The sequence below is a fragment of the Schistocerca americana genome, chromosome 1 (genome assembly GCF_021461395.2).
Source record: "Schistocerca americana isolate TAMUIC-IGC-003095 chromosome 1, iqSchAmer2.1, whole genome shotgun sequence".
Taxonomy (NCBI): domain Eukaryota; kingdom Metazoa; phylum Arthropoda; class Insecta; order Orthoptera; family Acrididae; genus Schistocerca; species Schistocerca americana.
In genome coordinates this window covers 463,838,061-463,859,752 of record NC_060119.1, presented here as the reverse complement: position 1 = coordinate 463,859,752, position 21,692 = coordinate 463,838,061, and the positions used below count along the sequence as shown (strand labels likewise).

The 21,692-nt window shown below is 42.8% G+C and overlaps 1 protein-coding gene across 1 annotated transcript; it reads right to left on the bottom strand.

Annotated features, from left to right (window-relative positions):
* On the bottom strand, positions 1 to 17,061 carry LOC124623810. The gene is made up of 2 exons (XM_047149065.1): positions 16,772 to 17,061; positions 1 to 283 (listed from the first exon to the last, which is right to left on the bottom strand). The coding sequence occupies exons 1-2, from the start codon at positions 16,995 to 16,997 to the stop codon at positions 117 to 119; spliced, it is 393 nt and encodes a 130-aa protein (XP_047005021.1). The 5' UTR covers positions 16,998 to 17,061; the 3' UTR covers positions 1 to 116.
* Positions 17,062 to 21,692: the final 4,631 nt, after the last annotated feature.

Genomic DNA, 21,692 nt, shown 5'->3' with positions numbered 1-21,692 from the left:
TAAAATGCAACAATCGTCCTTTAATAACTTATTACAATTGTGATACATAAGTTATTAGTTTCACCGCAGTGATGGATTGCGTTCACTGGTTGTTTACAGAAGGGACATACTGTAGATCACTGGTGGTGGGCCCCGGCAGCTTTCACCACTGTTCTGCCGGCTTTCTTGGCAACTGTCCTGGCTTTGGCGGCAGTCCTGGCTTTGCTTGCTGTCCTGGCTTTGGCGGCTTTGGCATGGGCGGCTGTTCTCGCAAGGGCCCTGTGCCTCGAAGCGGCCCTATCAGCTAAAAAAGACAAATGAAATTGTGTAATAGAAGCTCACAACAAAACTTCCAGTCATGCTAATGGCCTACTAATTATCACAAACACGCTTATGACGACCAATGGGAATTAATTTTACATTCAATAAATACTTACATATTATGAACAATTCAAATCTATCACTTTCTTAATCTTGAGAGCATATCAGTAGGTAACGTGTGTGTGATTCAATAGCTAGCATATGCAGACACAATACGCGTCATTGTAATATCTATTATACATCAGCAGAGTTCACGAAGAGAATTTACAGGGTCTATAGCGAAGTAGTTCCTGATATCAAAATTAAATATCCTGAAAACTAAGATCGATAAAGGAGACCAACATACGTTACGTTTACTGTGGAAGCTGTGAGAATTTTATAGAGAAAATATACAGGTTTCGAAATAGTTCGAAAAGCTGCTAATATACGGTACTGTAATCGCTGTACGTAGAGCCTATAAATAGTGTGCCTCAGCTGAGAGCAATTAAGCCCCGTCGTTGAAACGTGAAAGGAGGATAGCGTACTGAAGGCAGGAACTGAATTATGTATTCCATTGAACAATGTGTTATCTGCTACTGGAATACCACAGGTTAGAATACAGTCCTAGGGCAACAAGGACAGCTTTCAAACACTATTTTTTGTTCCAGAAGGACACGATGCGAAAACCATTTGCAAGCTCTTCGCGTTAGGTGTCTTTGAGATTGCACAGTGTGAGTTGATGCTAGTCAAGAATGCCTTTAAGGCACCAAAAAACACTGTTATCAACTACTCACTGAGTTTGAACGAGGTCGTATAATAAGGTTACGAGGAGCAGCATGTTCCTTCTGCAATACTGCAGAAGGACTTGGCAGGAAAGTAGCCACTGTACATGATTGCCGTTAGCAGTGATCGCGAGAATGTACGGTCGCGAAAAGACCGGGCTCCAACTTGACACTTGGCACTACTGAGAGGGAAGACCATCGTGTTCGGTGTGGGGCTGTAGCGCATCATACTGCATCTGCAGCAGCAATCTGAGCAGCAGTTGGCACCACAGTGGCACAACGAACTATTACAAATCGTTTACATCAAGGACAGCTCCGTGACAGACACCCTGTAGCTTGCCTTCCACTGAAGACTAAGCAGCGCCAATTGCGACTTCTGTGGTGTCAAGCGAGAGATCATTGAAGGGCAGCATGAAGGTCTGTTGTGTTTTTTGATGAAAGCTGTTTCTTCCTCGGTGCTAGTGATGGTCGTGCGTTGGTTAGCTGGCCAGGTGAGAGCTTGCAACCAACCTGTCTGTGTGCTAGACACACTGGAGCTACACCTGGAACTACGAGCTGGGTTGCGATTTCGTATGACAGGAGGAGCATTCTCGTGGTTATTCCACGCACGCTGACGTCAGTCTGGTGATTTAACCTGCCATTCATGAACAGCATGCTAGGGGGGGGGGGGTTTCCATCAGGATAATGTTTGCCCAAATATCGCTGCTGTAACCCAACGTGCCTTACAGAGTGTCGACATGTCGCTTAGCCTGCACGATCACCAGATGTGTCTCTAATCGAGTATATTTGCATGCATGCATTCAACATTCTCGGAGTTACACCGGTTGATAATGTACCAGCATTTCACACTTGCAATGGCTTATCTCATGCTTACATTAAAGCGTGATCTTTCAACGTTAATTACTTAAATATGTTACCTAGATAAATGTATTCCCGTAATTTCGTTACTCTACATTAATTACTTTGTGGTGTGATTTTCTCCGTCAGTGTACATTCTTGTTGCAAGCTTTCACATTGAGTGAGCAGTACTTCTGACCCCTTAAATGGTTAACTGGTTTTCGATGAGACATGTAGAAAAAGATTGTTAAGGCTTTCGTGGCCACTTGTTGACAAACTGCCTATTGGCTTCTGTCTCGGGTTCTTCGGCCGACGTTCATCTAATGATTTTTCTGGCGTTTCGCCAGCACGAGTGGCTGGCATTGTCAAAGCTTCGCCCTCCATTGCCGGTGGTGAACTGGAGCCGAGCTCGCGGCCGCAGACTACATGTACCTGGCGCACCAATGTCAGAGGGCTTCTCCGCGGTCATTTCCGGTGCGGTTCTCCTCTTGCTACCTGCGACGGTCGTTCGCTGCAGTACGTGAAGCCAGGATAAGTTTTCCTTTCCTCTTTCTTGTTGAAACTGTTCGCGTGTTTTTGTATTTCTACAGCTTCTCTGAACAAGCGCGTGTGATAGTGCTTCTCTACAGCCAGAACTTCCGTGTCGGCGAATTTTATTACGTGGTCGGTCTCATTCAGTGCGCTCCAGGTACATATCGTCTGCGGTCGCGAGCTCGGCTCCAGTTCACCACCGGCAATGGAGGGTGAAGCTTTGACAATGCCAGCCACTCGTGCTGGCGAAACGTCCGAAAAATCATTAGATGAACGTCGGCCGAAGAACCCGAGACAGAAGCCGATAGGTAGTTTGTCTTGTAGAAAAAGACTCTAACATGGAATACCATTCAAGTTTGAAGACATATTCAATTTTGTAGTGGATAATTAGTGGTAACTGTGAATTTATTAGTAACATAATTACTTTCATGGCTACAGAATTAAATAGAGATCGAACGTTTATAGTGGTTGTTGTTTGATGTTCCAATCGCTGGGAGTTAGATGTAATGAGTTAAACAGACAGCCTTGGGTCGCCCACCTTTCAGACAAAAGTAAAAAAGCTGATAGAGCTACTGATGCAATTTGTATAGTAAATCTGTTATACTGACACGTTCCGCATACTAACATTCATCGTTAATGTGATCTATTGGACAAGTAATTTAAAAACTGTGAATAAATACATTTGGATCATTTGGATAAACATTCTTCCATATACAGGGTGTTACAAAAAGATACGGCCAAACTTTCAGGAAAGATTCCTCACATACAAAGAAAGAAAATATGTTATGTGGACATGTGCCCGGAATAGCTTACTTTCCATGTTAGAGCTCATTTTATTACTTCTCTTCAAATCACATTAATCATGGAATGGAAACACACAGCAACAGAACGTACCAGCGTGACTGCAAACATTTTGTTATAGGAAATGTTCAAAATATCCTCCGTTAGCGAGGATACATGCATCCACCCTCTGTCGCATGGAATCCCTGATGCGCTGATGCAGCCCTGGAAAATGGCGTGATGTATGACAGCCGTCCACAATACGAGCACGAAGAGTCTCTACATTTGGTACCGGGGTTGCGTAGACAAGAGCTTTCAAATGCCCCCCTAAATGAAAGTCAAGAGGGTTGAGGTCAGGAGAGTGTGGAGGCCATGGAATTGGTCCGCCTCTACCAATCCATCGGCCACCGAATCTGTTGTTGAGAAGCGTACGAACACTTCGACTGAAATGTACAGGAGCTCCATCGTGCATGAACCACATGTTGTGTCGTACTTGTAAAGGCACATGTTCTACCAGCACAGGTAGATTATCCCGTATGAAATCATGATAACGTGCTCCATTGAGCGTAGGTGGAAAAAATTAAAATGAGCTCTAACATGGAAATTAAGCGTTTCCGGGCACATGTCCACATAACGTCTTTTCTTTATTTGTGTGTGAGGAATGTTTCCTGAATGTTTGGCCGTACCTTTTTGTAACACCCTGTATACAACTACTACTGCTTTGTATTTTGTGTACATTAATGGATTTCTTGACAAATCTTTTTCGTTTGTTTCATCTAAGTTCTTGTTGACATGTGTCTTTCAGAATTTTGTTATTAGAACTGAAACTTTAACAAGAAAAAATTTGTAACCGCGATCCTGCAACTGTCGAATTCAACTGATAGACGTTTCATCCTGTTACACGAGACATAGCACGGTCTCCTCACAAACAATCAAAAGACAGATCCGATTTCTGAATGCGAAACCCGCTATCTAATCTTCCCTTACACACAGAACCAGCTCTTTATGGCTTTGACGACGGACGTGTATGTCACATACATTGCACACATATCCTTTCCCCTCTCCCTATCACAGCGTTCCCCCCCTCCCCCCATCTTCTCACACCCACCTCTAAGTACATCTACTCCTCTCCTCCCTCTGTCCACGATCTCTGCTCCCTTGCCTTCATTTCCACCCCATCCCCCCACTCTGTCTACCTCCTCCTTACTCCTCTCCCTTTGTCCATCTCCTCCCCTCCTCTGTCCATCCACCTCCTCCGCCCCTCTCTCCATCACCCCCAATCCAGTGGGAACTAGACGATTCTTCCCCATGCGGTATTACTTTCCAGATAATATTTTATGTGTACCAAGTTTGACTGAAATCAGTCCAAAGATTAGGTGAAGGTGTGGAACACAGATACATACACACGTACACCCTTTTATATCGTATTTGCCCTTACCCCATGGACCTTGTCGTTGGTGGGGAGGCTTGTGTGCCTCAACGATACAGATAGCCGTACCATAGGTGCAGCCACAGTGGAGGGGTATCTGTTGAGAGGCCAGACAAACATGTGGTTCCTGAAGAGGGGCAGCAGCCTTTTCAGTAGTTGCAGGGGGAACAGTCTGGATGATTGACTGATCTGGCCTTGTAACACTAACCAAAATGGCCTGGTGTTCTGGTACTGCGAACGGCTGAAAGCAAGGGGAAACTACAGCCGTAATTTTTCCCGAAGGCATGCAGCTTTACTGTGTGATTAAATGATGATGGCGTCCTCTTGGGTAAAATATTCCGGAGGTAAAATAGTCCCCCATTCGGATCTCCGGGCGGGGACTACTCAAGAGGACGTCGTTATCAGGAGAAAGAAAACTGGTGTTCTACGGATCGGAGCGTGGAATGTCAGATCCCTTAATCGGGCAGGTAGGTTAGAAAATCTAAAAAGGGAAATGGATAGGTTAAAATTAGATATAGTGGGAATTAGTGAAGTTCGGTGGCAGGAGGAACAAGACTTTTGGTCAGGCGAATACAGGGTTATAAATACAAAATCAAATAGGGGTAATGCAGGAGTAGGTTTATTAATGAATAAAAAAATAGGAGTGCGGGTAAGCTACTACAAACAGCATAGTGAACGTATTATTGTGGCCAAGATAGACACGAAGCCAACGCCTACTACAGTAGTACAAGTTTATATGCCAACTCGCTCTGCAGATGATGAAGAAATTGATGAAATGTATGATGAGATAAAAAAAATTATTCAGGTAGTGACTGGAATTCGAGAGTAGGAAAAGGGAGAGAAGGAAACATAGTAGGTGAATATGGATTGGGGGGCTAAGAAATGAGAGAGGAAGCCGTCTGGTAGAATTTTGCACAGAGCATAACTTAATCATAGCTAACACTTGGTTCAAGAATCATAAAAGAAGGTTGTATACACGAAAGAAGCCTGGAGATACTAACAGGTATCAGATAGATTATATATTGGTAGGACAGAGATTTAGGAACCAGTTTTTAAATTGTAAGACATTTCCAGGGGCCGATGTGGACTCTGACCACAATCTATTGGTTATGAACTGTAGATTAAAACTGAAGAAACTACAAAGTGGTGGGAATTTAAGGAGATGGGACCTGGATAAACTGAAAGAACCAGAGGTTGTACAGAGTTTCAGGTAGAGCACAAGGGAACAATTGACAGGAATGGGGGAAAGAAATACGGTAGAAGAGGAATGGGTAGCTTTGAGGAATGAAATAGTGAGGGAAGCGGAGGATCAAATAGGTAAAAAGACGAGGGCTGGTAGAAACACTTGGGTAACAGAAGAAATATTGAATTTAATTGATGAGAGGAGAAAATATAAAAATGCAGTAAATGAAGCAGGCAAAAAGGAATACAAACGTCTCAAAAATGATATCGACAGGAAGTGCAAAATGGCTAAGCAGGGATGGCTAGAGGACAAATGTAAGGATGTAGAGGCTTATCTCACTAGGGGTAAGATAGATACTGCCTACAGGAAAATTAAAGAGACCTTTGGAGAAAGGAGAACCACTTGCATGAATATCAAGGGCTTTGATGGAAACCCAGTTCTAAGCAAAGAAGGGAAAGCAGAAAGGTGGAAGGAGTATATAGAGGGTCTATACAAGGGCGATGTACTTGAGGACAATATTATGGGAATGGAAGAGGATGTTGATGAAGATGAAATGGGAGATATGATACTGCGTGAAGAGTTTGACAGAGCACTGAAAGACCTGAGTCGAAACAAGGCCCGCGGAGGAGACAACATTCCATTAGAACTACTGACAGCCTTGGGAGACCCAGTCCTGACAAAACTCTACCATCTGGTGAGCAAGATGTATGAGACAGGCGAAATACCCTCAGACTTCAAGAAGAATATAATAATTCCAATCCCAAAGAAATCAGGTGTTGACAGATGTGAAAATTACCGAACTATCAGTTTAATAAGTCACAGCTGCAAAATACTAACGTGAATTCTTTACAGACGAATGGAAAAACTGATAGAAGCCAACCTCGGGGAAGATCAATTTGGATTCCGTAGAAATGTTGGAACACGTGAGGGAATACTGATCATACGACGTATCTTAGACGAAAGAATAAGGAAAGACAAACCTACGTTTCTAGCATTTGTGGACTTATAGAAAGCTTTTGACAATGTTGATTGGAATACTCTCTTTCAAATTCTGAAGGTGGCAAGGGTAAAATACAGGGAGCGAAAGGCTATTTACAATTTGCGCAGAAAGCAGATGGCAGCTATAAGAGTCGAGGAGTATGAAAGGGAAGCAGTGGGTTGGGAAGGGAGTGAGACAAGATTGTAGCCTAACCTCGATGTTATTCAATCTGTATATTAAGCAAGCAATAATGGGAACAAAAGAAAAATTCGGAGTAGGTATTAAAATTCAGGGAGAAGAAATAAAAACTTTGAGGTTCGCCGATGACTTTGTAATTCTGTCAGAGACAGCAAAGGACTTGGAAGAGCAGCTGAACGGAATGGACAGTGTCTTGAAAGGGGGGTATAAGATGAACATCAACAAAAGCAAAACGAGGATAATGGAATGTAGTCGAATTAAGTCGGGTGATGCTGAGGGAATTAGATTAGGAAATGAGACACTTAAAGTAGTAAAGGAGTTTTGCTATTTGGGGAGCAAAATAACTGATGATGGTCGAAGTAGAGAGGATATAAAATGTAGACTGGCAATGGCAAGGAAAGCGTTTCTGAAGAAGAGAAATTTGTTAACATCGAGTATAGATTTAAGTGTCAGGAAGTCGTTTCTGAAAGTATTTGTATGGAGTGTAGCCATGTATGGAAGCGAAACGTGGACGATAAATAGTTCAGACAAGAAGAGAATAGAAGCTTTCGAAATGTGGTGCTGCAGAAGAATGCTGAAGATTAGATGGGTAGATCACATAACTAATGAGGAGGTATTGAATAGGATTGGGGAGAAGAGGAGCTTGTGGCGCAACTTGACTAGAAGAAGGGATCGGTTGGTAGGACATGTTCTGAGTCATCGAAAGATCACAAATTTTGTATTGGAGGGCAGCGTGGAGGGTAAAAATCGTAGAGGTAGACCAAGAGATGAATACACTAAGCAGATTCAGCAGGATATAGGCTGCAGTAGGTACTGGGAGATGAAGAAGCTTGCACAGGATAGAGTAGCATGGAGAGCTGCATCAAACCAGTCTCAGGACTGAAGACCACAACAACAACAACAACATAAGAATACAATAACAACATAGAAATGCCAATAATCTGCATGCTGTACATTTCAATTTGACATTCGTTGCATGCCGTCTTCATGATATCTGTTATGCTACCTCCGGCGTTAGCTGTTATTACCAATAAAAGACAGGCTTTCGAGTTGAAACTATACAAACGTACGGGATGAGCAGAGGAGGGGAGGGCGGGGGGGAGGGTGGGCAGCAGATGAAAGGCAAAAGATTTGAAACTAATATTACAGCTAGCACGAAATTACGAATGATCCGAATGTGTGAGGCATCTTGCTTGACCACGTCTGAGACTCCCTCTGACGAGCATTGCTTCGAGATCCCAACGTCAGCTATAATAAACTCCCCCGTGGACACTTCTCAGTCGATTATTGCTTTTCAAGGGAGCACTTCAAATTTGGCGGTAGGCGATGGTTTGTTTTGGAACATATGTGAAAGAGACTTCTTTCAACTGTGATGGTGTTTCCAGCAGCCGCATTAGCCATCCCTGGAATGATCTACATACATAGAGTATTCTCTTGTCATATCATCAGCAACGAATCATGATCAACTTCTGGCATGGAAGAGTGCAAGAGCAACTACTATAAGATACTACCAACCCATTTAAATGGTGCCGGCTACCTATTGTTCATACGAGATGCCATGCCACAGTCTTTGAGACAGAGCGTGATGTCACAATGGTTAAGAAACTAGGAGCGTGAAGATGCAGGTCCCTGTCAGCCAGCCAGATTTTGGTTTCACTTACAACGTTTCATCCAAATGGCACGGCATATTTCCTTCTGTGTCCTTCCCAGTCCAATCTGTTATTCCATGTTTAGTGGCCAGGTTGTCGCCAACTAATTAAAACCCAGTCTTCTTTTTCTTACAATTTTTGAAGACTGTTACCTCACGTTTTCCGTGAGAGAATGAGGTTTCAACACGACATGTACCAACGCATTTTAACACTAAAGTCCGTGTCAACCTGAGTAACATATATACTTATTATGGAGCTGAAATGATAAATCGTGTTCCAATATTAATAAGAAAGCCGGATCTCAATCCTACAGATTTTTGCCTATGGGCTTAGTTGACGTCGTTGTCTACAAAAGGGAACAAGTTAATCTTGAAATGTAGGTTCACCACCTTCCACAAATGCAAACCCATTGAACATTATCACATTTCTAAAAAACAAGCCTTCATCATCAGAATGATTAGATAAAGATAAAAACATAAATAAATATATATTAAATATTCTTTGTCACTTCCGTTGAAACCATGCCTTCCTCAAATTAATATTTTGTATATACTGCTGATCTTTATTGCTTTTATATGACCTCGTAGAATAATTCTGGTGACGAAAGCTTGCTTCCTGGAAAAGTGTCCACTTACGTGTTTTTGCGCTTTGAAAGATGGCTGATGCTACAATCACAAGGGGAAGGCCTCAGACACGGCCAACCAATTCGGCTCAAATTTGGCAGGTCGCTTGTGTACAACCTAAAACCAAGATATTTTGGGTCAACACCCGAAAAACGTTTACCATGTGGGTACAGAAGCGGCAGCTGTAAAAGTTTCTTACCTCGATTTCTAGAAAAGTATGCGTTTTCGGACCCAATACCTGATGATGAAAGATGCTCTATTTACAATTATCTATCGATCCCTCCAATTTTGAGTCGATTTCTCGTCAAAAACGCGGGGGTGTTGACCCAAAATATCTTATATTCCGTCGTTTTAGGTTGTACACAAGCGACCTGCCAAATTTGAACCGAATCGGTTGGCCGTGTCTGAGGCCTTCCCCTTGTCAGTCATTGATTTCGACTACCACGATCTTGTACCTAATACGAATAAAATCAAAGCGAACGTTTTAGGTTAGGCTCTGTCAATGCTGCTATTGATAACGATTGAAACAAGTGTACTGCTACCAGTCACAATTCATTTTATTCCCACTACGCATTTCAGAGGCTTAAAGCACCATCATCTGGTGGATTTATGTGAATTAATAAATGTAAGCACTGTATTTACGACTCTGGGGTAACCTGAGCCACTACCTAACAGAAGATAAAACAAAATGCTCTTTTAGTATAAGGTTAATACTTTTGTACTGATATTTATTTGAAAATATGAACAAGAATATAAATTAAAAGTAAAAGTACCATCCAGTGTTACAAATTCCTTTTTCTGTCGTGTTACTTGTGGCCACTGGAAGTATTTTCACTTCTACATTTATATTGTTGTTCATATTTCCAATAAAACAACACCACTAAACTGTAAGTCATATACCGAAACTATATTTAAAAGGGTGAGACCCTTAATTATCATGGAGCACTAAATAATAGAACTTACGAAAACTGACACTGAAGTGGAGAGCGAAGTACCCAGAGACAGGTACAACAGGAAGTTAAACTTGTGCAAATGTCACCCACATTATGGATTTTTGTTACGTGCTATGCACACAAACAAAATTTTCAACTATAAACATGATAAGTGCATCTAAGAGTATCTTCATTGCTGAGATGTTACAACTTTGATCAGTAGGCTGAAGAAGATCCACCTTATCGCAACAACAGCAGACCACACAGAAGTCGATGTACTCAATGAATAACTACGATTTAGTGCCGTGACAATAATACATGCAACTGGCGTAGTTTTGGATGCATTTCCGTGGCAGAAATAAACAAGGACCAGGTATGTTAACTTGTGTAGGTGTACAAGAAATGGCTCTGAGCACTATGGGACTTAACTTCTGAGGTCATCAATCCCCTAGAACTTAGAACTACTTAAACCTAACTAACCTAAGGACATCACACACATCCAAGCCCAAGGCAGGATTCAAATTTGCGACCGTAGCGGTCGGGCGGTTCCAGACTGAAGCGCCTAGAACCGCTCGGCCACTCCTGCAGGCGTAAGTGTGCAGTTAATTTTAGTTGTCTTGACAAGGACCCTATAACGATTACGGTCTGTCTAGCACTGGATGATTTCTTCATGAATAAAGTTTAGGATAACAGAGTGAAACGAAACTGTTGATAAAACAAAAGTTTAGTTAAACATTAGAATGAAATATAGAAACCGAAAATGGTTAAGAAGACTAAGTATTTTCCAAAAGTGTACGAAAAAATGCAGGATGGACGTGAACCTGACCCATGGGATGTCGCTGCCAACAGTGCCACACAACTTTACTTTCTACCTCTCTCCTTCTTGGATGATAAATGGGCGGAGTAACGTGCCACACTACACAGAAGGGAAAGTGGTATGTATTATTTGGCAGGTAGCTTTTCGATATACAGGGTGTAACGGGTATTAAGTGCATATATTTTTATGTGAGGTACCTTAATATATACATACGTCAGTCGGTTGGTTGTTTTTTGTCTGCATCGAACTGCCTTCAACGGACATGTCACAAACTTTATGATCTCATGTTTTCTGCATGGTCCTGACCGCACCACTACGTGGATTACGCTTATCAGTACATTTGGAGTCCACGTATCCACATTTCAACACTTGGCATTCTTCCCAGGGGAAAATAAGCACTAGTGGCTTGTTCTTCCCATATATGCCTGGAGGTACTAACCAAACAAAAATATACGACTTGTAACAAATATAATCATTAGTCTGCAGGTGATGTAATGTTGTTCAGTCCACCATACTCAGTCACGAATAGAAATACCTGCACTTATACCCGTTGCATGTTTTATAAACACTCTTCCACACTCTATTATAAATAACATTCCTAGGTTTACTTAAGAAAGAAAAATGCCTCTGAGACGAACTGTAAGCATACAGCGCACAGCAATTGCTTGAATACTTCATAAACCAGATATTTCTGTAACTTGGGTGTGATATAAATTGCGCAGCAACAAGAGTGAAACGTATTTCTCACAGAAAGTGTATAGAAATTGGGAGTTCCTGACTGGCTGAAATTGTCTCCACATGGGAGCTTTAATCTCGCCAGTTCCATTCTAAAGACAGGATATTCATGCCACAGAGAAGCGGAGGAGGTAGTAAACAAAGAATTGAAACTTCATGGTAGAATAAAACTGTGTGCCGGACCGAGACTCTAAACCCTTGCTTTTTGCAGCAAATGCTCTACCAACTGACCTATCCCCGCACGACAGAGCCTTACTTCCGCCAGTACCTCGTCTTCCACCTTACAAATATCACATAAGTTCTCTTGCGGAGACACGTCTTAGCCACAGCCCGGGCCATGTTTCCAGTATCACAGGATAACTACTGTGAGATTTGGAAGGTAGGAGAGGAGGTACTGGCAGAAGTATAGCTGTGAGTAGGGGCCGAGTCATGTATGGATAGGTGAGTTGGTAGAGCACCTACCTGCGAAAGGTGAAGGTCATGCCTTCGATTCTCGGCCTGGCATACAGTTTTAATCTGCTAGGAAACTTCATATCAGGGCACAATTCACTGCAAAGTGAAAACTTCGTTCTGGAAAGAAAGAAGTGTTCAGCAAGCAGAAAGTGAAGAGTTTATGATGAAATTATAGACTGAAATTGGAAGAAGCACCACAAATACGAATTCATCTACAAGCCTTGAAATGCATCCACCTAAAGGACGCTGTATGGAGTTTTCTTACGGGTAGGTAGCTAATTCTTTACCAGAGACAAATCCCTGCCATGGACTCCAATACTGACATTGCAAATGAGAAATTTCGTCATTCTAGGAGAGGTGCTTGGGCTTAAGTGGCAACTCAACAAAAGATGAAATACACTTTGAGGTCCTGGGTCTATCAAAAATTACATGCAAATGGCTTTATACCTAGAGTTGCACACGTCGTGTTTCCAAACGTTTCGACAGCCATATCCCTATTTGTAGACTGCAGTTGTCCATCAGTTGATAGGACCTCATCTTCAGCCGTCCCATTGGACAGAACCACATTAGTACGTTTCTATACATGAAGTGCTGCCAGAAATGTTGGACATTTTCTCTGCAAGATGCACGAGACTATTTCAATGGTGTTGCCTTGAGAATCCAAACAACTGATCCCATAAGCATCCGACTGGAAGATAATGACTCGCGTGATAGTCTGAACTTATTCCCACAACTCTTTTCTCCTATGGAGCTACGTGTAGTGGATGGCGTATGTAATTTAGACTGAAATTGTCGGAGGGTTGTCCCATAGAACTTTATACGTCCTGTCCTATAAGAGAAACTTGGGATATTTGACACAGTAAGGCAAAATTTTATGCCACGTGGTAATGGCGGTGGCTAATGAAAACATCTACTCTCACGATTTGCTTGTATTCACTTTTTCTTTCTATTATATGCAAGTTTTGTTAAATTGAATGCTATTTCAGTAATTTAATTTAATTATCGAGTGAATTTTGATTTAGCAACTGATTTTTATCGACACAATACGAGCCAGCAGCTACGGATGTACCGTTAGTACAAAATTTTGAAGCAAAGTTTTTGATTTATTAGGTGAACTTAAATATTTCTATGGCTCCCTTTATGAACCTGTGAAGCTTAAGTAATAAACTAGAATTCGACTGCACACTACTTTAAGTTTTAATTGCATTTACCAAGGTCCTTAAACGCAAAACATTTGCAGTATTCATTCCTTTCCGAGGCTGCTAGCCCGTGACTGTTAATATCCCACTGACTCTACGAATTTATTTGTTTATATACCTTAGTTAACCGAGAGAGGTGGTACAGCACGATAGGTACGTACGCACTACGCAAAAGAAGACCAACAAACGGCAGTCTGCCGCTTCGTTGGCCGAAATTTGCTTAGCGTGTACGGGTGGCAAATCGGAGCCAACAAAGCAGTTGGTCTTGGTTGCTGTTCGATCTACTGGTGGTAACGTAAAAGCGTTGGCGGTTGGTTGGCAATGGAATCCCTCTCCTAGTGAGGACGCTCGGTACATTGTTCGTTTGTTCGGTAGCGACTTGTTGTGTCTCTACAACGGATGCGTATTTAAGTTTTCCTGGACAACCAACAGTTGCACTTAGTATGTGTCATTGGCCGGTTTCGCTATTTATTTTAACAACAGGTTCACGAGAAGCTCTGCGATTTGCAGTTTAACGTACAGTAGTTGGGTCTTACACTGAAGAGCGAAACTACTTAACAAAAAATAGCGAGTGCCACTTGGGGCTCTTCTGAGACACTGAATTTCAACCGTCTTTGTCTCCCCTGCAGGCAATTCGCTCTCTCGCTAAGGATGTGCATTTATTGTGTTTAAAAATACTGGAGTATAGAGAAGATGGAGAGAACATTAATGCTGACGGGGTTTTATCGTGAACGGAAATGTTTGTTAGCCCCTACGAACTGCGATTATAAAAACAAGCTTAAAAGACAGACATTTGGAGAGAAACAATTCAGCTATTACAGAGCGATAAGCATGATGTGAAAAAGAAAATGGTGTCTTTATTAACGCCTCTTCACCGTGGAAAACAAAGTGAAAAAATAAATTTTCGAGTGACTACTAACTTTCTGCTACAAGTACAGCTCTCTTAAAAGAGGTGTTATCTTTGGAAATTTTGGCACCTACGCAGTTTAATAACAATTAGAAAACTGTAGCTTTCATTAGGAAAAAAATTATGAAATAGCCCATATTCCGATTCAGCTTTCAGGTAGACATTAATTTTATCGCATCATATCGCTTCCTTCTTTTCAAAAGATATCCAGCAGTGTAGTTTCTACTCCTTCTTTCTGTGATGGTCAGCTTCTTAGTGTACAATAAATGCTGCACTTGCAAGGTCTACTAAATATTCTTCTTCCCTCATAATATTGACCGGTGAAATTGTAATTCAAACGCTACTTTGTAAAATGGTTCAAATGGCTCTGAGCACTATGGGACTCAACTGCTGAGGTTATTAGTCCCCTAGAACTTAGAACTAGTTAAACCTAACTAACCTAAGGACATTACAAACATCCATGCCCGAGGCAGGATTCGAACCTGCGACCGTAGCGGTCTTGCGGTTCCAGACTGCAGCGCCTTTAACCGCACGGCCACTTCGGCCGGCGCTACTTTGTAAAAATAACGAGACATGAGCTATTTAGGTAAGTTATCAGAAGCACCTGCGAAATCCACATGACCGAAACCCTTGGTCCTAAACCTTTCGTTTGGTGTGGATGAGAAGCCAAATGCCAACGCAATGGCGACTAACATTCAGCCGAATCCAAACTCTGTTGTTCAGTGGCCTTCGTTGGCTTACTGTGTACGCGCCTTAAGACACATGTCTCACATGTGGGAGAGCGGCGGTTTAAATCCACTTCCGGCCATCTACACTACTGGCCGTTAAAACTGCTACACCACGAAGATGACGTGCCACAGACGCGAAATTTAACCGACAGGAAGAAGATACTGTGATATGCAAATGATTAGCTTTTCAGAGCATTCGCACAAAGTTGGCGCCGGTGGCGACACCTACAACGTGCTGACATGAGGAAAGTTTCCAACCGATTTCTCATACACAAACAGCAGTTCACTGGCGTTGCCTGGTGAAACGTTGTTGTGATGCCTCGTGTAAGGAGGAGGAATGCGTACCATCACGTTTCCGACTTTGGTAAAGGTCGGATTGTAGCCTATCGCGATTGCGGTTTATCGTATCGCGACATTGCTGCTCGCGTTGGTCGCGACTATGGAATCGGTGGGTTCAGGAGGGTAATACGGAACGCCGTGCTGGATCCCAACGGCCTCGTATCACTAACAGTCGAGATGACAGGCATCTTACCTGCATGGCTGTAACGGATCGTGCAGCCACGTCTCGATCCCTGAGTCAACAGATGGGGACGTTTGCAAGACAACAACCATCTGCACGAACAGTTCGATGACGTTTGGAGCAGCATGGACTATCAGCTCGGAGACCATGGCTGCGGTTACCCTTGACGCTGCATCACAGACAGGAGCGCCTGCGATGGTGTACTCAACGACCAACCAGGGTGCACGAATGGCAAAACGTCATTTTTTCGGATGAATCCAAGTTCTGTTTACAGCATCATGATGGTCGCATCCGTGTTTGGCGACATCGCGGTGAACGCACATTGAAAGTGTGTATTCGTCATCGCCATACTGGCGTATTACCCAGCGTGATGGTATGGGGTGCCATTGGTTACACGTCTCGGTCACCTCTTGTTCGCATTGACGGGACTTTGAACAGTGGACGTTGTATTTCAAATGTGTTACGACCGTGGCTCTACCCTTCATTCGATCCCTGCGAAACCCTACATTTCAGCAAGATGATGCATGACCGAATGTTGCAGATCATGTGCGGGCCTTTCTGGATACAGAAAATGCTCGACCGCTGCCCTGGCCAGCACATTTTCCAGATCTCACACCAACTGAAAACGTCTGGTCAATGGTGGCCGAACAACTGGATCGTCACAATACGCCAGTCACTACTCTCGATGAACTATGGTATCGTATTGAAGCTGTATGGGCAGCTGTACCTGTACACGCCATCCAAGCTCTGTTTTACTCAATGCCCAGGCGTATCAAGGCCATTATTACGTCCAGAGGTGGTTGTTCTGGATACTGATTTCTCAGGATCTATGCACCGAAATTGCGTGAAAAGTGTAATGACATGTCAGTTCTAGTATAATATATTTGTCTAATGAATACCCGTTCATCATCTGCATTTCTTCTTGATGTAGCAATTGTAATGGCCAGTAGTGTAGATTGAGGTTTCCTATGATTTCCCTAAATCGCTAAATACAAAAGCCGCGAGGGTTCTTTTACAAAGATCACAGGCGATTTTCTTCCCAATTATAAACGATCTCGCCATTGATAGGTCGTTAAACACAAATCTTCCTTTCCATATCATGATACTATGTTTAGAACCCTCTACCATACGATTAATTAGAACCATACGGCTGGAGACCTTATGCGTATCGTATTTTGTAACGAGTGAGTGTTAAAGCTGGTAACTCTACCCTGGCTAGGAGGTGCGTCGTCGCTTTCTTCCGTCGTAAAGTCGACACTGTTGATGTCAACAGGCTCCTCCCCTCCCTCAGGACCTTCGGGCTGCCATTCTGGACACGGCCTTCCGTCATCGGAGTTGTCGTCATCGTCCGGGTTGGACTCGTCTTCGGCGGCGACGTGTTGCGCGCAGAACACGATCAGATAGGACCCTAGGAGCAGCAGCAAAAGGCGAGACATCTCTCTGTTCGGCTGATACTGCAGACGGTCTACACTCTCCGGCTGGACGATGTACTGTAAAGCCGCAGGAAAACGTAGGGTCTTTTATAGGAACACGGCGGTGCGAACCGGATACGTTATCGTTACTGGAAGAAGAATGTTGTTTGCGAGTACACTTCAAGAATGTGCTAATGGAGTACAGTGAACACTAATTAGCTCACACCAATTCACAGTAATCGTTATTTCAGAACGACCTCGTTTTTTTTCTCTTTCTTGAAACGCGATCTTATCTAATCTGTCCTACAGGGTGAAAAAAATTCATTGTACACTTACAGTATAAAAAGTGCCATGTGCATAGTTTCGATGCAGTGGGAAGAGCTTTGCGTCGGAACACTCGACTTACGGAAGGTCTAGGCGGTACTTTTGTTATTTCACTCTTCTCATTTTCTGATTCAAATCTGCGCAATATAACTGTAGACATATCCAAGATCTGCAGTTTTTCCAACGTTGGACACAACGGCTACCAATAGACATGTCAGAAGGATTTATGACCAGCAATGATCAGTTAAATATAAATTACTTTTCACAGGACAGAGATAAGTACAAAACGTTTGAATGTGGAGATGCAAAACACGCGTAATATATTCAGCAGCAGAGTGTAGTTGTAATGACTTATATACATTATCAGTGACGGCATGTCTTTCATTGTATTCTCACTCCTGTGTTAGTATTAAATAACTGCGCGTAATTTGCATAAGACCAAATGTAATTGCTGCATAACGAACGAAAACCATATACCGATTCAAACATTATAAAGTTAGAAAACAAAAAATATTACACCTAGCCCCGGAATCCAATTCTTGAACTCTGGTACGCAAAGCCAAAAATGACTGATGCACTGCTATATAGTACTGAATGAAGACCCGTGTCAGACATGCAATTACAGTGTTCCCGAACTGTCTTTCCTTGACGTTAATTTTCTACAAAAGATGTGCACAGAACGAAATTTCATTACAGGCCGCTTTAATTTATAATGTTAGGAGCCAAGATCGCTTGATGTAAATAGTCTGTTTCATGACCAGTTTCGACAGTAACTAGCTGTTACCTTCAGATTCTCAGATCTCCCAGAAATACATCTAACTATCAGTCACGTCGACATACTGAGAACATGCTCCAGTTACAGTAATACAGCTTCATATTGGTTTGTCAAGTATATAAAACGTGCTGAATAAAACATCCATAGCATCAATAAGAAGTGCAGGAGCAGAAACAGGTACATGAGTAAAGATTATATGTCGACACATCATCTTATTGGTGCTATGGATGTTTTGTTTAGCAAGTTTTATATTTTGACAGAGTGTTGTATTATTGTAATTGGAGACTGTTATCAGTATGTCGACGAGACTGACGTGAAGCTATACTCCTGGGAGATCTGAGACTCTGATGATTAGGGCAAGTTACTGGTCATGAAATAAATTGTTTCACTTCAAGCGATGATGGCTTCGAATTTGCTGTATTTTACAACATTTGATTGCCTCCAACAACCAGCGTAAATTACGCAGAGAGTTCCGTCTGTGGGCAACGAATGGCGCTCTGGCGTTCATGTGCCCTAATTTTGGTTCACCCTTTAGATATGTGTACCTCCGGTCGGTGAGACACATGATTACTGACGGACAGAAAACATTTTTTAAAGGCGGATCGCCGTTCGCTCTACAGAGCGAGGAGGCTCCGTAACAACGTAATGGACTTCCAGTCGGGAATATAGTGGTTTTAAACTTCCGTCTGGGATTTTCGAAGGTTTCCCTTAACAATCTGAGGCTGGGGTCTAAACCACTTTTAGTACTTGCGGGCTCAACTATTAAAATCTGAATAGCTGATGCGTTATCCCTACATATCTTTTGATGGTTCTCATTTAAAAGATTATGTTTGCATCGATCGGACAGAGCGAATACGTTTCGTACGAAACCTGACCATATTGTCTAAGTGAGAATGTGTACTTTTTATGGGTATTTAATTCATTTTTTCTGTAAGTGAAAGGGTTGCTTCCAAGGATAACACTTCAAGCCAGTCACTTCTTTTACTGAGTTCAGAAGTAGCGCGCTTATTAACGATTGGTATGCCCCACCATGCCCATAACAACAGTTACATTCCGTGCAGTATTAACCCTGAAGTTTGCATCTGCTGTACTGGTTTACCAAGTTAAACTATCTCGTTATAAAGTTTGCAGTCGCCTTAATAAGTCTTCGAGTAATACTATAGCGGTCGGACGGATGCTGCTGGCTGAGAATGACGATACTAATTTGTCCACTGATTTCGTGTGTAATTGCGATTAATGACTCACTTTTCCAAACTCTTATTTCCATCTACATCTCCAATCTATCCATAGATTTTGATGTGATACGGCTGCTTACGACCGTTCCACACGAAACCTGAACCGCTCCTTCGCCCCATGTAACCCCGCGCGAATGGAAGGGCTTGCGCACTACTGAACAAAACATCTGCTGCCGGAAAAGACACACTTATCTCCAAATGTTCATAGAACCAACAACGCCTAACGGATAGACTATCTACGTCATACCACTATAGATTCTATTGCCCCTTACGAACTGTCTTCAGACTGAATTCGTTCGAAACACACTTACTCGCTAAGTAAACAACATAGGTTATTCTTATCTTGTACGAAATGACATCACTTCAAATGGTTCAAATGTCTCTGAGCACTATGGGACTTAACATCTGTGGTCATCAGTCCCCTAGAACTTAGAACTACTTAAACCTAACCTAAGGACATCACACACATCCATGCCCGAGGCAGGATCCGAACCTGCGACCGTAGCAGTCGCGCGGTTCCGGACTGAGCGCCTAGAACCGCGAGACCACCGCGGCCGGCAAATGACATCACTCTCTCCATTGTTAAGTGCAGACTCTACACTATTCTTTTTTCCCATCATTAGAAGTTTATAACCGTCACGCTTGATTATGAAGTAATTTGAAGAATAGAAGCTTTATTCATTCCTGCGAAACGAGCGTCATCTGCTGCATGAAAAACACGTAACTGAGTCAGGCTGGCTTTTGTAGTGGTCATTGTGCGGGTCACGCCAAAACTGAAGTTTCCGCGGTGCTCTACGGTGAACATTGTGAACGCGACTTAAAGCGTTATACTAAAGTAGTTTGCTGATACTGTTGAAATAGCCGGCTCCTTTTTCTACTTGACCCTTCTGACATATACTTTCTTGTACGAAAAACATGCCGTGCGGCTCCCCCAGTCGGAGGTTCGAGTCCTCTCTCGGGCATGTGTGTGTGTGTGTGTTGTCCATAGCGTAAGTCAGATTAAGTAGTGTATAGGCTTAGGGACCGATGACCTCAGCAGTTTGGTCCCATAAGATCTTACCACAAATTTGCAATTTTTCCAAAAACATAAGATGGAAGGGGAATTTGGTCCGTGTATTATAACCAACACAATAATAGCTCTGCGAGCAGTACGAAAGGATTGCGCCAACCATATGTGGCCCTAGGGCCATGCGTTCCCTACTACTGATTTAAGGTAAATGTTGGGGTGGTTCCTGTGAAAAAGACACTACAGATATCCCTTCCTATCCTTTCCCAATCTGTTCTTCCTTCCAATATGCTATATCGGATTTTTTTTTCATAAGCAAATACTACCAGGTTTGATGCTTGACATGTTAGAACAAAGTGTGAGCCAGAGAAATAATGCTACCAGTTGGATATTAGTCTACACCGAGAGCTGGCAAATGTTCTCGACAAGACAAGGCGTTGTTCACAATACAATTTGAGGATATAGTATTTGACTGCACTGAAAATGATTCGTCAATAATCTCATACGTTCGCCCCTGAAATGCACGTTGTGGCGAATGTGGTGGGAAGGGTGCTGATGAAACTGTAACTACATGTCTACCAGAAACGCCGCATGCGGACAGTGAGACCAGTAGTGCAGGCTGTTAAACAGCGGTCACCGTGGTAGCGTTGCCAGTGTCCCAGTCAAGAAAGCATTGAAGTGATACGTAAGAAAACTATTCTGCTGTTTGGAGAGCCGCTAGCAGTCTGGGGCGTCTGTATGCAAATGAAATTAACAATCAACGTCGTGGACGAAGCTGAAGGGGCCATGCGGTGGAATGGTCAAGGAAGCGTTGACACTGTAGTAACATTGCGTGGTGCAATATATTCTCACAACTGTGTTCGACCCTCTCCTTTCTACTGGTTCTGCACATCCATCAACCATCGTACCAGTACGCCCTCTAGGAGCCATACCCAAAGTTTCTTTCAGATCGTTTGACGGCTCTTCACTTGGTAATGTTGTTATAACAATTATCCTCCATAGCAGAAAAGAGAGGGTGCTTCTGATCCTAGGTGTACGCCACATCTGTGTAACTTTCATCACTTTTCTGGAACACTGTTCACAGGATCTTCCGGTTTTAGATTGTTTCGGACCAGTCTTTCTTGATGTTGACAGCAGTGGCGCAGTGGAAGACACTAAATTCTGGAAGAACGACAGTCCAAATCCTCCACCAACAATTCACACTTGAGATATTCCCTAAACCACTGAAGGTGAATGTTCGAATGGTCTCTTTGGAAGGGAACGTTAGATTTCCCTAATCGGAACATATGCTTTGCCTCTAATGACCTCATTATAGATAATCTTCTGTCCACACCCCCTCCCCCCCCCCCCCCCCCAATGTAAAATACTTTATATCATTG

Bases quoted from the DNA above. Each gene is read 5' to 3' on its own strand.
- LOC124623810 (XM_047149065.1), bottom strand. From the start codon at position 16,997: ATGTCTCGCCTTTTGCTGCTGCTCCTAGGGTCCTATCTGATCGTGTTC. The intron at 284-16,771 runs GTAGAGTTACCA...TGTCTTTTTTAG, and splicing joins CGACGCACCTCCTAGCCAGG to CTGATAGGGCCGCTTCGAGG.